Genomic DNA, 17,150 nt, shown 5'->3' on the forward strand with positions numbered 1-17,150 from the left:
TTATCTGATATTCAAATGTAACCGAGTATGTGTATATTATCTGGCAGTCCTACTTGTACATCTACTAGATCTCAACTTTGATAGATTTTTGGACATTCCCCTTAGTTTCTGTTTGTTTTTGTCTTTCTAAATCTTGTGCCACTATTACTGCTTTGGTGCACAGGTTAGCCACTCTGGACATAGATCAGATTTATTCAACCTTGGGGTGTTTTCTACATGACAAACTGAATTATACTATTAGTGAGATTCCTTTACAACACACTCCAAGAAACAGTCTTAATTCTACAGTCTTGCTTGAGTTAGGTGCTTGAATGTTCCCTTAAGTAGACGTTTGTCTATTGTAGGGATGTAAAAATTTCTGTATATGGAGATTAGCATTTTGATTGTTTTCAGCTTTGGTTGATCCTGATCCTCTGAGTTGACTGCTACATATGACGATTTTAGGTCTTAGACCCTCAAAAAAAATTTAACCATGGGGTTAGGACAAAAACAAGTTTCTAAATACCTAGCATGTAATTACATGTCTTAGTATGTCAACCCACGCTTACTCTTCTTCACTAAGGAGCTGTTGGTAAGTTTTTATCCTAAGAGCTTTTTAAAAAATTAGTCAGCTTACATAATTCAGTGGATGAAACTGGAGTTTCCCAAAAATAGATAAATTTTCAAAACACTCTTGAAATTTCTCTGCAAATAACATAGGTTATTACCATTGCACGTAGCTTTGGACTATCTTGTGGAAAAAGTTTCAGTCTTCTGTCATTATCTTTAATTAACCTTCTAAATATATTTTTAAAACATCCCATACCAAACAAGTTCATTTTCCATTTTAGACCACCACCTTTTTCCCAAAGAAAGAAACGACAGAATATTCAGGTACAGAACCCTTTCATTTTGTGTCTGTGTTTTTAACTTGTGCTATTTAAGAAGCAAGAAAGAAGATTTAGTCTTAACATTCAACTTACAAGTTTTGTCAAATTTAAAGCAGTGGTTTGCAAACTTAGGTAGGCATCAGAATCACGTTTGGAGCTTGTTAGAATATTGAAGCCTTGGTCCTCCCCCCGGAAAGTACGATTTAGCAGACTTGGTGTGGGACCTGAAACCTGCTTTTCTAACAAGTTTCTCAGGTGATTCCTAATATACATGCACATATGGTTTTAGTTATATACGTAATATGAACCAAAAATAAATTTGAATCATTTCTTATGTGGTTACTGAAGGATTCTAAAATGGATGGAAAGAAAGAAAATCCATTATAGAAATATATAAGATGATCAAATTAAGTTTATTTTATTTCCTGAACTCTTTGTTGAAATAGGCGCTATGAAATTTCATTTGAAAATAGTAGATCTTTGGATAGTTTGGTATCCATGAATTCTCTGAGTGTTCTTTAAAAATGTATATTCGTTTCACAGTTCATGAAATAGCAAGATGTTTTGACAAATGCAAGGAAAACTTCTTATACAATGGAACAATATGTGAAAGCTATTTTTGAAAGCTTTATTGTACCATTGTTACTACATTGTTTCCCTACTATAACAATTTCCACTATACAATTTCTCCCAGAACACAATTCAAGGTAAGGTCGACCATTCTTGGTCAATCTAAAAAGTTTTGGCATTCAAGTTGCATATAGCTCTTTTTATAGGGTACTATCAGCCTACAAAGTGATTTGTAATGGCTGCATAATATCAAGACTATCTTTCAAATTTATTTTTAAAAGAGCAATGTGTATTTTATCTTATAAATTAATATATGACTCAGAAATAATACTAGAAATACAATTTCTATAATGATAATAAAGATAATATATTGTGTAAGTTTCCCTTCTTTAAATGATACAAATAACTTTTAAGCATGTCAAAAACAAAATAACTTGAATGAAACTCATTTTTGGAATAGAAGAACTTAACTATACTGGTACTTTCTGTTCTGTAGGAAGATGCCAAATATAATATGCTTTTTTAAAAGTGAGTAAATCATCTGGAAAAGAGATAACAAATGAAACAGGAGATATTTTAGAAAAGGATGGTATCTATCCTATCTATCTATCTATCTATCTATCTATCTATCTATCTATCTATCTATCTATCTAGTTGGCTCTTTGAATCTGCGGGTTCCTCATCGGTGGATTCAATCAATTGCACATCAAAAATATTAGGAAAAAAAATGGATGGTTGCATCTGTACTGAACAGGTACAGACATTTTTTCCTTGTCATTATTTGCTAAGCAATACAACAACTATTTATATTTACATTGTGTTAGGCGTTATTAGTAATCTAGAGATAACTTAAAGTATATAGGAGAATGTGTGTATATGTAAACACTACATCATTTTATATAAGGAATTTGAGCATCCTTGGATTTTGATGCCTGCAGGAGGTGCTGGAACCCACCCCCTATATTACTAAGCGATGACTGCACACACACACACACACACACACACACGTGTGTGTGTGCATTAAATAAGGTTTGACTGGAATAGATGGGAACGATAATGGACTAAATAATTATTTGAAAGGGTTAAAAGAATAATTAACATTTCAGAAAATATAATTAGTGAAATAAAGAGTACAGCTAAAAATACATATCTAAATTACTTTTAAAAGACCCATGATTAGAAAGAAAGTAAAATTAATAAATAGAAATTGATACCAAGACATAGCATAGTAAAACACTAAAGCATAGCACAGGGAAAAATTAGATGAAAAAATTGAAAGGCTAACTAAGGCAAATAAATATGTTTCAATAGCCAACTGTTACTCAACAATTCTACCATGCGTTACCCCATGTTTCCTTTAGGAGAAAAGACTGAAATAGTAGAGTAGAAGTAAGGCATACTGGGTAGAGGAGGAAGAGTGGCTCCAAAGTTCAGGGCTATCAGGCTATAAGGAGAGAGGTGTCAAACCTGAGATTAAACAGAGTCAGGGAACGGGGAGCTGGAAAGGGGGTGGATAACTTGGCATGTGCAAGACTGACCTGTCCATTAGACACAACAGGCACAGTGATTAGGGCCCAGGATAATTTTAGGGCAACACAATGATTTAATTTGTTTGAAAATAAAACAGAAACTTTAGAGTCAAAGAAAATGTTTTAACTTTTTCATAGATTAGGAAAAATGAGAATTTTAGGCTACATCAAAATCTATTATATTACTTTTCTTTTTTTCAGTAGGGGAAAGGGACCACAGAGGCAAAAGAACCCAGGGCCCATGAGAGTCATATATAGCCCTGTGTGTGCCCTGATAAGTTCAGTGATTTGTCACAGGTTGAATATGGTTGGGGAATGCTGGATGCTATACCTGCTATCTTCAGTGATCACATAAATCATATATCAATAATCACTGATAACATTATTTTCAGACATTATATTTAAAAATGGTCCACTACAAGGCCCATGTTGCTACAATGATGCAAGAAGAAAAACTGTGACAGCCAATTTAGTCCAAGTAGGGTTTCTATACACAAAAGGCACTTTCTGTTTTGCTTTGTTTTTCCCCACAAGTACTTCTGCCAGCCATTAAAGCCAACAACTTCTACGAAAACTTTTTTCCCAAGGGTGTATATGATTGCTTATCTTTTACAATGTTCACACATTTTATTCCCTCTCCCAAATCACTACAACTAAACAATTACTTTAACCAGCAGTTATATCGAGCCTGCCAACAATATGGTTTAGTTCATCAGCAAAATCTCTTTTAGGGATTTCACCGGCTCAGCCATATCAGGGACACTTGAAAATTTGCCTACAAATATTTGTCTGCTTTCCAGTGCTGCCCTTGAAATTAAAAAAGAAAATTCCTGCCCTCAGATAAAGATGTGATTTGAATGAATAAATCTGAATTTAATGGTGAATAAATGCTGATTGGCTGGCTGACATTCTATATTCAGTGTTACTTTCTTCACAATATGAAATGTCTGAGTGAAAAATAACAATTTTAGACAATTGGCTAGCTTTTTATAAATGTAAGGAGACTTGACATTCCTTCAAAAAGTTATCCGAACCATGGATGGAGTTCTGCACCCTTCAACTGAAAGTCCTCGAACGACACAGACATGGCCTATCTGCCAATGGATTTGCGTGAATGTTTTTGAAACCAGTTTCAAGTTTATAATGTTTTAATTTCCCCCTGGCAAGGAATATTTGCTTAGATCTAGTAGCAAACCAGTAATTTCCTTTGAGTAAATTTCCCTGTTTCCGTACAGATGTGAAGGCCAAGGCGTAAGAAATTTTCCCCATCTGATAGATTCATAAAACTTCATTAATTGGACCACTGTAAACTTTGTTGTCTGCTTCGGTCCAGTACTATTTCTTGCTGGAATAGATGCAACTGTAACTTTTTTTCTTTTAGAGATAGGGTCTCGCTGTGTTGCCCAGGTTGGTCTTGAACTCCTGGCATCAAGCAATCCTCCCACCTCGGCCTCCCAGAGTGCTGGGGTTACAGGCATGAGCCACTGTGCCTGGTCAACTGTAACATTTGATTGCTTGGTGAGTTTAAAAATTATACTTGGATTGCACAGAAGACAAAAGCAATAATTTATGATGCCATACACTAACTATTCACGGCATTCCTGAAAGTAATCCTGAAAGCTTTATTATTCCTTTTCCGTTTACTGTTCTGATATTAAACACTTTGCACAAAGTTGAAACATTTATTAATACAATTAGGAAGAAGGAGTAGTTAGTAATAATGGTGATAGCTAAACTATTAATATGATAAACTCTTGTGTGCTCCCAAAAGACTGTTTAAAAATATGCAACTTTAAAATTACACTTGAAACATTTTTTTTAAGAATGAATGCTTAGCCCTCAGCAAATGTAAAGAACAGAAATCACAACAAACTGTCTCTCAGACCATAGTGCAACCAAATTAAGACTCGGGATTAAGAAACTCACTCAAAACCGCACAGCTACATGGAAACTAAACAACCTGCTCCTGAATGACTACTGGGTAAATAACAAGATGAAGGTAGAAATAAAGATGTTCTTTGAAACCAATGAGAACAAAGACACAATGTACAGAATCTCTCGGACACATTTAAAGCAGCGTGTAGAGGGAAATGTATAGCACTAAATGCCCACAAGAGAAAGCAGGAAAGATCTAAAATTGACAACCTAACATCACAATTAAAAGAACTAGAGAAACAACAGCAAACAAATTCAAAAGCAGAAGGCAAGAAATAACTAAGATTAGAGCAGAACTGAAGGAGATAGAGACACAAAAAACCCTTCAAAAAATCAATGAATCCAGGAGCTGTTTTTCTGAAAAGATCAACAAAATAGATAGACCGCTAGCAACACTAATGACGAAGAAAAGAGAGAAGAATAAAATAGACACAATAAAAAGTGATAAAGGGGATATCACCACTGACCCCACAGAAATACAAACTACCATCAGAGAATACTATAAACACCTCTATGCAAATAAAACAGAAAATCTAGAAGAAATGGATACATTTCTGGATGCATAATGTGTCCAAGACTAAACCAGGAAAAAGTGGAATCTCTGAATAGACCAATAACAGGTTCTGAAATTGAGGCAATAATTAATTGCCTACCAATCAAAAACAGTCCAGGACCAGACGGATTCACAGCTGAATTCTACCAGAGGGACAAGGAGGAGCTTGTACCATTCCTTCTGAAACTATTTTAATCAATAGAAAAAGAGGGAATCCTCCCTAATTCATTTTATGAGGCCAGCATCATTCTGATACCAAAGACTGGCAGAAACACAACAAAAAAAGAGAATTTTAGACCAACATCCCTGATGAACATCGAGGCAAAAATCCTCAATAAAATACTGGCAAACCGAATCGAGCAGCATATCAAAAAGCTTATCCACCATGACCAAGTCCTCTTCATCCCTGGGATGCAAGGCTGGTTCAACATATGCAAATCAATAAACGTAATCCAGCATATAAACAGAACCAATGACAAAAACCACATGATTATCTCAATAGATGCAGAAAAGGCCTTTGACAAAATTCAACAGCCCTTCATGCTAAAAACTTTCGATAAACTAGGTATTGATGGAACATATCTCAAAATAATAAGAGCTATTTATGACAAACCCACAGCCAATATCATACTGAATGGAAGTATTCCCTTTGAAAACCAGCATAAGACAAGGATGCCCTCTCTCACCACTCCTATTCAACATGTGTTGGGAGTTCTGGTCAGGGCAATCAGGCAAGAGAAAGAAATAAAGGGTATTCAATTAGGAAAAAAGGAAGTCAAATTGTCCCTGTTTGCAGATTACATGATTGTATATTTAGAAAACCCCATAGTCTCAGCTTTGGGCTGAGATTTTGGATCTCCTTAAGCTATTAAGCAATTTCAGCAAAGTCTCAGGATACAAAATCAATGTGCAAAAATCACAAGCATTCCTATATACCAATAACAAACAGAGAGCCAAATCATGAGTGAACTCACATTCACAATTGCTTCAAAGAGAATAAAATACCTAGGAATCAAACTTACAAGGGATGTGAAGGACCTCTTCGAGGAGAACTACAAACCACTGCTCAATGAAATAGAAGAAGATACAAACAAATGGAAGAACATTTCATGATCATGGATAGGAAGAATCGATATTGTGAAAATGGCCATACTGCCCAAGGTAATTTATAGATTCAATGCCATACCCATCAAGCTACCAATGACTTTCTTCACAGAATTGGAAAAAATTACTTTAAAGTTCATATGGAACCAAAAAAGAGCCCGCATTGCCAAGACAATCCTAAGCCAAAAGAACAAAGCTGGAGGCATCACGCTACCTGACTTCACACTATATGACAAGACTACAGTAACCAAAACAGCGTGGTACTGGTACCAAAACAGAGATATAGACCAATGGAACAGAACAGAGGCCTCAGAAATAACACCACACATCTACAACCATCTGAAATTTGACAAACCTGACAAAAACAAGAAATGGGGAGAGGATTCCCTATTTAATAAAAGGTGCTGGGAAAAACTGGCTAGCCATATGTAGAAAGCTGAAACTGGATCCCTTCCTTACACCTTATACAAAAATTGATTCAAGATGGATTAAAGACTTAAATGTTAGACCTAAAACCATAAAAACCCTAGAACAAAACCTAGGCAATACCATTCAGGACATAGGCATGGACAAAGACTTCATGACTAAAACACCAGAAGCAATGGCAACGAAGGCCAAAATAGACAAATGGCATCTAATTAAACTAAAGAGCTTCTGCACAGCAAAAGAAACTACCACCAGAGTGAATAGGCAACCTACAGAATGGGAGAAAATTTTTTCAATCTACCCATCTGACAAAGGGGTAATATCCAGAATCCACAAAGAACTTAAACAAATTTACAAGAAAAAAACAAACAACTGCATCAAAAAGTGGGCAAAGGATATCAACAGACACTTCTCAAAAGAAGACATTTATGCAGCCAACAGACACATGAAAAAATGCTCATCATCACTGGTCATCAGAGAAATGCCAATCAAAACCACAATTAGATACCATCTCGTGCCAGTTAGAATGGCAATCATTAAAAAGTCAGGAAACAACAGATGCCGGAGAGGATGTGGAGAAATAGGAATGCTTTTACACTGTTGATGGTAGTGTAAATTAGTTCAACCATTGTGGAAGACAGTCTGGCGATTCCTCAAGGATCTAGAACTAGAAATACCATTTGAACCATCCATCCCATCACTGGGTATATACCCAAAGGATTATAAATCATGCTACTATAAACACACATGCACATGTGTTTATTGCGGCACTATTCACAATAGCAAAGACTTGGAACCAATCCAAATGTCCATCAATGATAGACTGGATTAAGAAAATGTGGCACATATACACCATGGAATACTATGCAGCCATAAAAAATGATGAGTTCATGTCCTTTGCAGGGACATGGATGAAGCTAGAAACCATCATTCTCAGCAAACTATCGCAAGAACAGAAAACCAAACATCACATGTACCACTTATAGGTGGGAATTGAACAACGAGAACACTTGGACACAGGGCAGGGAACGTCACACACTGGGGCCTGTTGAGGGAGGGGGACTCGGGGAGGGATAGCACTGAGAGAAATGCCTAGTGTAAATGATGACTTGATGGGTGCAGCCAACCAACATGACACACGTATACCTATGTAACAAACCTGCACGTTGTGCACATGTATGCTAGAACTTAAAGTATAATTTTTTTAAAAAAAGAATGAGTGCTTAATGTGACATACTGGCAAGGACATATATTGGAAAGGAAAGTACTTTCTTCTCTCTATATTCTGTTGCAATTATATATTTATTTACTTATCTGATTTCCCCATTACTCTAAGGAATAAGACGTATTTAATGATTTTCAACCTTGGCTGTACATCAGAATCACCTAGAAAGTACTTTAAAAATACAATACCTGATTTAGTCAGCTTAGAGGTTTTGTACTCCAGTATTAGTTAAAAGCTGCCATGTGAGTCTAATATGCAGCTTGGGTTAAAAATACCTAGTGGAGGGTACCTTAGTACTAGCACAAGCTCTGGCACATAGTAGGTGTTAAATAAATATTACCTGGAAACTTGAATACAATCATTAATGTGTCTTTTATGAAACAAATATGAAACATGTGGTTTAGATTTTTACCTTCATAGGTCTGCTTTCTTTTACTGAAGAACACACAAAAAAATTCACATCCCATGGATGAACAACACATGTATTTGTGCTGCTTTAGATTATAATACTTAGTTATCAACTTAAACAATGATTTGGAATCATTCATTGCAAACATATGAATGCATTTCGGTTAATGTTTCACAGTAGCTACTCTAGCAAGTCAGTGAGCTCTCATGATATAGGTCTACAAGTATCATTCTTAATCTTTTATCAGGGCTGGGCATGGTGATTCACGCCTGTAATCCCAGTACTTTGGGAGGCTGAGGTGGGAGGATCACTTGAGCCCAAGAGTTGGAGGTTACAGTGAGCTATGTTCACATCATGGCTCTCCTGCCTGGACAACAGAGCAAGACTTTGTTTCTAAAAACAAAAACCAAAAAACAAAGAAACTCCATAATGGCATTTAAGATGGAGCAGAAAAATGTATCTGTTAGCTTATAATTGTGTTAAAGCAAAAGTATGTGTTATACTTATGTATACACAAATATAGAGGTGTTTTTGTACCACAATTGTGCAAATTTTAACTTCTGCTTTTTCTAGAAATTCATTTCTTTCCCCAACACATATTATCAGGCATTTTTTTGAATATAGCATTGTTCAGTGATTAATTGCAAATGGCTTATTCTAGGTACCTTATTTTTGAAGTCCATTACTAGACATTTGTATGAGGGTCATAGGAGGTAGTTTTTCTGTGAATTATCTTTTATCTTGAATAACTCACCACTGAGTCCATATCTACTTTTTTTAAAAGTTCCAACTAAGTAATCTTATGTTAGATAAGGTTTGATTGTGCTTTGGGGATGAATCTCACTTCTTGTGAAGATTACAAATGGAATGGTTATATTCCAAATGGAATATTTGTAATGTTCCATTACACTGGATATTACAAATGGAATAGTTATAATGTTTCTATATTATTTAGGAGAGGCCTTGATAGATGAACCACAGGAAAGGTATTGTACAAATTGGTGCTATATGCTGAATATTTTCTGATAAAGTTGAATTTTCTAATTGGTTTTTTTATCTTATTCTCATAAGCAGAAATGATGTAAGAATAGAAACTATAACTCTCAACCTTTATTGTAACAAAGCATACAGCTTATTGTAGAAAAGCGTAACACGTTCAACTGGTATCTAGTTAAATGCTTGTTTTAACTTACAGAATGAATGAGAAAAAATTGTTCAAAGTTACCATGGTGGAAAAACTAATATAAGCCTCAAAAATCAATACCTAATGAAAAGACTTAACAATACAGTGGATGCTGATCTCCATATTTGATTATGGATCAAAATTTTCTGGTGATTAATAAATATCAAGTATTATGCACAAATCCAGATTTCCTGAAACAGAATCTTGGAGGTGGTTGTAGAGGAAAAAATGGTGGGAAAGAATCCTGGGAATGGATTTTTTTTATCTGTATTTTTAGTTCTGGGGTACATGTGCAGGGTGTGCAGGTTTGTTACATAGGTAAATGTGTGCCGTGGTGCTTTGTTGCACCTATCAACCCATCACCTAGGAATTAAGCCCAGCATGTATTAGCTACAGGAATGTGTATTTTTAGTAAGCCCTCCCTTTTCTACCCCACGTGATTCTTATGCAAGCCATGGGGCAAGTCTGCGGTCAAGCATTTGAGAATCTCTGGTATAGTGAAACGTACACTGAACAAAGAGTTAAAAATCTTAGGCTCTAATCATAGATCTGGGACAAATTACTTAACCCTGACAAATTTGTCTTCTTGGTGAGGCGCTTCATTTCTTGATAACTTTTCCCATACTTTGTAAGGTCCATTGTTGCCTAATATATTGTGATTAATCAGTTTTATCTTTCATGACTTCCTAAAGCAAACCTCTAACAGAGGAGTAAATACACAATAACATGATTAACTTCAAGAGAAGATTAAACTGCCTATATATTCCACAAGAAAAATTCCTAGCTTAGGACTGAACTGTGTCCTGCACCAGGAGCTCACGCATGTATATAGCATGTTTTTACCTGTGTCCATTATCTGGGTTATATCCATTAATGGTCAATAAATTAGAAAAATCTATGGCTTCCCATTGATTCTTAACATTTCGAAAGCATGTTACCACCAACAGATATCTACCCCTAAACATCAATACAAGAGATTTGCAAAAACACGTCTATCTTCCAGTCTTATCAAGCACCATTCTGATGTTCTAATAATTTCTTATAATCAGCAAATAGAAGTGTCTGTCAATAAAATCTAATAATTTCCTGATTACTGACTTTAGTCATTACATATATATGCTGTGTATATGCCTAGATCCATATTCCTACATCTAACAGTGCTTAACCATATTATCTGGCAGAGAAGAGAGGCTCATGAAATATTTGTGGAATTAATAAAAGCAGCAAGACAAGAAGGGAAGGAAGAACAAGCAATAGAAAAAGTTGGGCTTATTTTAATGAGGGTAATGAAGTCTTCCATCATTGGGCACTTCACCATCTACCTCCATTAGCTTATGAATCTTCCATAGGAAATATGTTGGGGCATGTGGACTTCCCTTAAATGTAGAAAAACAAAACAAAACAAAACAAAAAAACCCAAGATATTTAGTAGAAAGACTTTCAGGATTCGTTCTGAAAGGAATAGCTCACCTTTCTTTAAACAGAGGCTTTCATTGACCAGTTTTCCCTCCTTGTTGACGTCTATTTTCATCCAGCTATGGAGGTATTTCCTGGCCTTCTTGACCACTACTCTGGAGCCTTGTTTCTGGAGAAAGAGAGACGTATTTTCCACCTCAAGGAAGCCTTCCTGATCATAGCAGGTCCATCGGGGTGCCTGGGAACACCGGTCCAAGATGGCTGAGCGGGAGGGGCCACGAGAGGAGTTGGAGATGGCCAAGCATAGTGCAGATTTAACATGAAGGAGCTTTTCATCCTCAGTCCATGTCCACTGCTGGTTCTGGATGGTCCTATTGCATGAGCCCACGACCACTTTCTCATTTTTGAAAAGACACTGTTGTTTCTGGACATGGACAATCTGAAACCCTTCTGGAAGATGAAAAGCTCATAAAGCACTAGGTAGCAAATTATGAGGCCCATTAGAAAACGGAAGAACCCACCCACAAATGAGCTGAATAAAATCACTAGTTTTACTTATATTTTGTTATTGCTATCATTTCAAGTGAATATTCTCATATTTAACACGTGATTTAAAATTCCAAAGCTGACGATGTAAAATGTCAACATGTCACACTTAACGCCCCATCTTTTTTTTTTTTTTTTTTTAAATTTTCACATGCTTTAGGGGACAAAAACACACCTCTTATTGGAAAATGAAAGGAAGCTTGGAAAGAAACAAAATCATCCAAAGTATACAGTATATTTTAGCCCAATTAGTTAGATATTCTGAAGTTATGAAACGCTCAGCTCCCTTTTTAAACATTTGACATATTCGATATAACCCTTCCTCCCCTACCTTAAAAAGGTACCCCCTTTTCCAGTCTTTAAATTCACATTGCAGTATTTGTATACAAATTTCATAGTTTGAATAACAATTTTTAAAAATTGCATACATTTATCAAAAAATAAAACAAATGTTCCCACTCCTCCAAGCATAACCTCCTAGCTAATTGCAGCCCATGAAAGTATTGATTATCACAAACTAAATTTCCTTTAGTCATGGAGAGGAACATTTCTCTATTTTATGACAATATCTACAGTTTTCTCTCAAATACTAATAGATCTTTTAAAAATCATCATTTTCCAATGTAAGAAAATTAAACATCCAATTGCTAAACATCAGTATTAAAATGCAAGATATTCTGGCTCAGAAACAATTTTCAATGAGGTTTTACTTAAATTGCCCAGCTCGTTCATGAAAATGTTCAGCCTTGCCAAATGACAACTTCCAAATAAAACACACTACATTTCGTCACCCACTTTAATCATATTTCTTCCATTTTCTTTCTTTAACACAAAAGAAAATAAAACTATAACCGGGTTGGAAAAAGGCTTGGGGAAAGCCACAGACTGTTACATAACACAGACTTTTCCTCGGGGTTCTTTATGCTCTGCTCTAAATGTATCATTTCAGGGGCTGCCTCAAGCATTGGAGGATGAGAGGAGAGCATTTATTTTCTTTTGGAGAGAAATCTCAACAGTGTGGGCATAGCTGGCTCCTTTTATTCCCGCTTTTCATCGTCTTTGGCTAAACTGCCATGGAGACCTGGCCCCTTCCACCTCATTTTAGACACTTTTCAAAGACCAGAGACTCCTTGGCTAGATCTGGAAGAAATGCCTCAGGAAACTGAGGCAGACTCACTCACCTGAGTTCCTGAAGATCAAGCAGGTAAGAATCACCATGTAAAATTCAGCCTCCATTTTCCACTTAGCAACTGTTCATGCTTCGCTTGGGAAAAAAAAAAAATTCTCCCAGATAAGAGAAGCAAAGACTAGGAAGGAAATGTGCCTTCATGGTGGGGGGAAAAGTCAGTGACGAGCACTTCCTCCTATTGAATTGTTTGGGGAAGTTTTACACCAGTGTCCTTTTGTCTGTTTCCTTAGAAAGAAGGGATTATGATTACCTCTCTTTTTTTTTTTAATGTAGAAAATATTCCAGCCTTCAAGAGCAGAGTAAATCTCATTAAGACCTTACCTACCTTTCCTTTGGCGTGTGACTACTTCTTAACCTCAAGAAGAAAGAAAGGAATTGTAATCTTAGATAATTGAATGTTCCTGAAACATTACATCTCTTTAGGTGATGTGATTCTGCTGAATAAACACAAGCCATGTAATTCATGAGGGTCTATGACAAGTGACATAAAGACATAAACACGTACTGTTTGTATAATGATATGCTGCGAGTCTATTGAGGAAAACCACATAATGATGGCACTTCTAGATCACTATCTCCCAAGTGATGACAATATTACATTTTGAGATCGTCATCTTCACTGGGGAGATGCAGACACTAAAATTAAACCCATCACATTATCTACTTTGGTCTTCCCCAAACAGATGATGGCCTCTTTCCAACTAGAAAAAAAAAAAAAAAAAAAGAATATGCTTTACTCAGTGTTTAGTATTAAGAGTTTATTGGCAGTATGAAACAAAGTCAACCTTGCTGCATTAAAAATTCATATTTGAGCAGAACAGCTAGTGTTTGCTGAGGGTAGTTATTTGAATTTTTTTTGTCTCTTGAAGGTTGAAACCTTTCAGAAATGTAAGGACGTACATGGAAATGTCCTTATAAGGAACCTCCGAAAATGGGACAGGTTATATCATTCCTGAAGGCATATACATTTTGTTGAGAGAGAGATTCCAGGTAGATTCCAGATAGCATATTCAAAAATCCCTTCTTAGCAAAAGAGTGACACATAGTTAAAATTTTTGATACTTCATAGTTGCTACAAATTTGTTTTTCCCTTTTAAAGTAAAATGACTCACGATGTAGAAATACGGTGGATAGAGTTCTGGAGCAGAAGCCACCTCTATGACCAATAATAGAGAGTAAATACATATATACCCGATGACAATCATTGTGCTCTGTAATTGTTTGATAGGAGGTACTATAAATACACATTTAATAGGTAATATTATCAAGACACATTTCCATATAAAATAGTTACTGCTTTTGATTTTTGTTTTTCAAAAACAAAGACTTATTTGTTAAAAATCCATTATCAACCACTTGCAACTTTAGCAGCAAGATTCTGGTAACTGAGAAAGGTAATAGCACTTCAAAACAGGAACAGTTTAACAGCTGACAGTCCATTCACAAGACAGATTTTGCAAACATTAAAGCATCTAACACATAATACGAATGTCTTCAGCAGCTCATCCAGTCATCACCTGATGACATTTATTACTGAATATTACATACATACATTCTGTGTGGCAGATAGAGTTCGTACAGACAAAACAAAATCTGCCTTAGGCTGTGTGAGAAACCTATCTTACCTCCATCATCAAAAAACCTTCGAAATAATTTGGGGGATGCTTACAAATGCATTCATATACACAAGGAGCTGGCAATCTTAAATATGTTGCCCAGTCTTCCACAATCCATGCCATACGTTGTCTTCAAAGCCTCTCCTTCCCTCCATTGCAGGAAGCTCCTTCTAGAAGCCTTGGGTGGGTAATTTGACTAACCACCCACATCAAGAGATTGATGGTCTGACAAGTCTTCAATGACTCACTGAACAGTCTCTGCTGAAAGTCTGCTCTCATACAGGCACAGAGCATGGTGCACAAATTCATACTGCTCACTGGTTTGCACCATTCCACCTCTGCAAGGAAGAAATCACAAAATAACTTCATGTTGCTAAAATCTTGCAATTTCAAGTAACACGGAGATTACATCCAAGCTAGGGTGTTATGTCAAAGACACATAGAACAGTCGACCTAGTGGTTCTTTTGTTATTCCTCTAACCTGTGTCCAAATGTCTCAACTATCAAAGTGAACATGCTAATGTATATAAAGGGCTTAACACAGTCCCTGGCACCCAGTAGGCATGTGATTAATTTTACTTATGTAACACTACTGGGGAGGTGGTAAGTCTAATGATCAAGTACTTGGATTTGGCATCAGCCAAGGTGAGTTCAAATCCCTCCTCTGTCAATTCTTAGCCGTATGTTCTTGGACAAATTCCTCAAAACCCCTTGCACTTTAGTTTCCTACTCTGTTAAAGCAGGATAGTAAGAGTAAGTACTTTGTAAGGTTGCTGTGAAGGTTAAAGAGATTCAGTGTAGCTGGTGTATTGATATTACTTCTGAGCTGCCTCATGATTCATCTCGTGTTAAAATGGTTTATACATTTGGCTTAAAATTGATTGACGGAGACAAACCAAACCAAACTCATCTGCAAAATGTTGCTCTTTCTACAAGTAAAAATAAGTCTACCTTGGAATGGTTTATTTGAATATGTTTTATGGAAGCAACCTTAGCCTTTGGGTGTACTGGGTGTCTAAACACAATAGTGGGCGAGTCCTTAAATGAGTTGGAAAAAGGGCATTGGCTCTGTTCTGGCATTTTCCTCTCGGTTATCACCATTATCACTAGCTGCTCAGCACCCTTCTTGTCAATGGATTCATAGAAGGCACTTGGCTTCACGAGAAATAATGGCGCTTCTCCTTATGTTTTTATATACATAATACCTATATCACATTTTCCCCCTTCATAATTATGATCCTTTTTTTGTTTCAGTTTTTGAGACGAGGTCTCCTTAATCGCTTAGGCTGTTGTGCAGTGGCATGATCACAGCTCAGTGCAGCCTCGACTTCCTGGGATCAAGCAAGTCTCCCACCTCAGCCTCTGGAGTAGATGGGACTACAGGCACCACCACACCTGGACAATTTTTTGATTGTTTTTTCTTGTAGAGACAAGGTCTCACTATGTTGCCTAGGCTGGTCTCCTGGACTCAAGTGATCCTCTTGTCTCGGGCTCCCAAAGTGATAGAATCACAGGCGTGAACCACGGTGTCTAGCCCTATAATTATGATTTTTTAGCTTGACAAAGTTACAAGACATTAATATGTTACTTACTATTCCTGCTCACTGTATAAAAGCATCACTGTCGGTAACTATTTGAAGTCTTGTAAAGTCTCTGTAACTCTGCAATCATGCAACAAATCTTATCTTTTGGTTTAACTCCATGTTTTAACCAGATTTTTCCAAGTGGCTGTTAGTATCATTCAAAATAACTTTGATTATTTAGGCACTTCAACTTAAAAACAAGATATCTTGTCTCACTGTAACAAGACTTCTAGTTAATGGTAATAATAAAAACTGGGCTTGTATCTATGTTTATTTGTCAACCTATGTCAATTTTAAAGTCAGTAAAACTTCCCTGTTTTAAACAGTGATTCCCCAGGAAAATTAACATGATGTCAAAATGATGTTATTTGGCAAAAAATAAAGAGGTAAATTCACAGTTTTTGGTGACAGCAACTTATTGACAGAAGTATTTGATTGGTCTTTCTCCCCTATAACTGTACATTTTGTTGCACTGAAGGCAACCGTCTGGGCAAAGTATTCCTTGGTCAGAAGTGAACAACAGCAATGGCCAGCTGAGAATGTGGTAATGGTTTCTCTTCTTAACTGTGTGATGACATCTGGGCTCACCTAAAATCATAGCAGGTGTTCTGAAGATGCTGGCTTGAACTGTGAAGCTTGGGAGACACCACCACAGTAAATATTAGGGTAGCTCCAGGGAGCTGAGAGGTGCCTCCCTTCCTCTGGCATTTGCACAGCTCAGGGCACCATTACTCCCCCTTGAGCTCCAGACAGTATGTGGAAGCTTCTATGTGCTCCACCTCTTAGGCTCTGGTCTGTCAACTTCCTCTCACCATTTACCTCACTTTGAGGCAAGATTTTCCCCTTCTTGTATGTTCTGGTCAGCACTGGTATTTACACATCCAACTGGTGAATGAATGGAGACACAGTTTAGATTTTAATAACTGTTTTGCCCTAAGTGGGGTCAGTGGTGTAATTTAATGGTTGGAGTATATTTACTATGACATTCTGTTCACTA

General features: G+C 36.5%; 2 protein-coding genes across 8 annotated transcripts in view; both read right to left on the reverse strand.

Moving 5' to 3' along the window:
• PTPRB (protein tyrosine phosphatase receptor type B) overlaps positions 1–13,032 on the reverse strand; it is a 124,242-nt gene extending 111,210 nt beyond the window's left edge. For 4 of the 5 annotated variants that reach the window (XR_012420454.1, XR_010579499.2, XM_065524567.2 and 1 more), the window contains exons 1-2: positions 12,947–13,032; positions 11,274–11,669 (exon numbers count right to left, since the gene is read on the reverse strand). Coding sequence is in view for 3 of the 5 variants with exons in the window: in XM_065524567.2 (XP_065380639.1) it covers positions 11,274–11,669; positions 12,947–13,001 (451 nt within the window). In the remaining 2 variants the exon portion in view is untranslated. The remainder of the gene's footprint in view (positions 1–11,273; positions 11,670–12,946) is intronic. The other variant, XM_065524568.2, reaches the window with a different exon arrangement.
• Positions 13,033–13,697: 665 nt separating this feature from the next.
• Positions 13,698–17,150, reverse strand: part of PTPRR (protein tyrosine phosphatase receptor type R) — a 278,487-nt gene continuing 275,034 nt past the window's right edge. For all 3 annotated transcript variants that reach the window (XM_005571532.4, XM_005571534.4, XM_045365610.2), the window contains one exon: positions 13,698–14,908. In XM_005571532.4, the coding sequence (XP_005571589.3) occupies positions 14,815–14,908 (94 nt within the window). In that variant the 3' untranslated portion in view covers positions 13,698–14,814. The remainder of the gene's footprint in view (positions 14,909–17,150) is intronic.

This window comes from Macaca fascicularis, chromosome 11 (genome assembly GCF_037993035.2).
Source record: "Macaca fascicularis isolate 582-1 chromosome 11, T2T-MFA8v1.1".
NCBI classification, from domain to species: domain Eukaryota; kingdom Metazoa; phylum Chordata; class Mammalia; order Primates; family Cercopithecidae; genus Macaca; species Macaca fascicularis.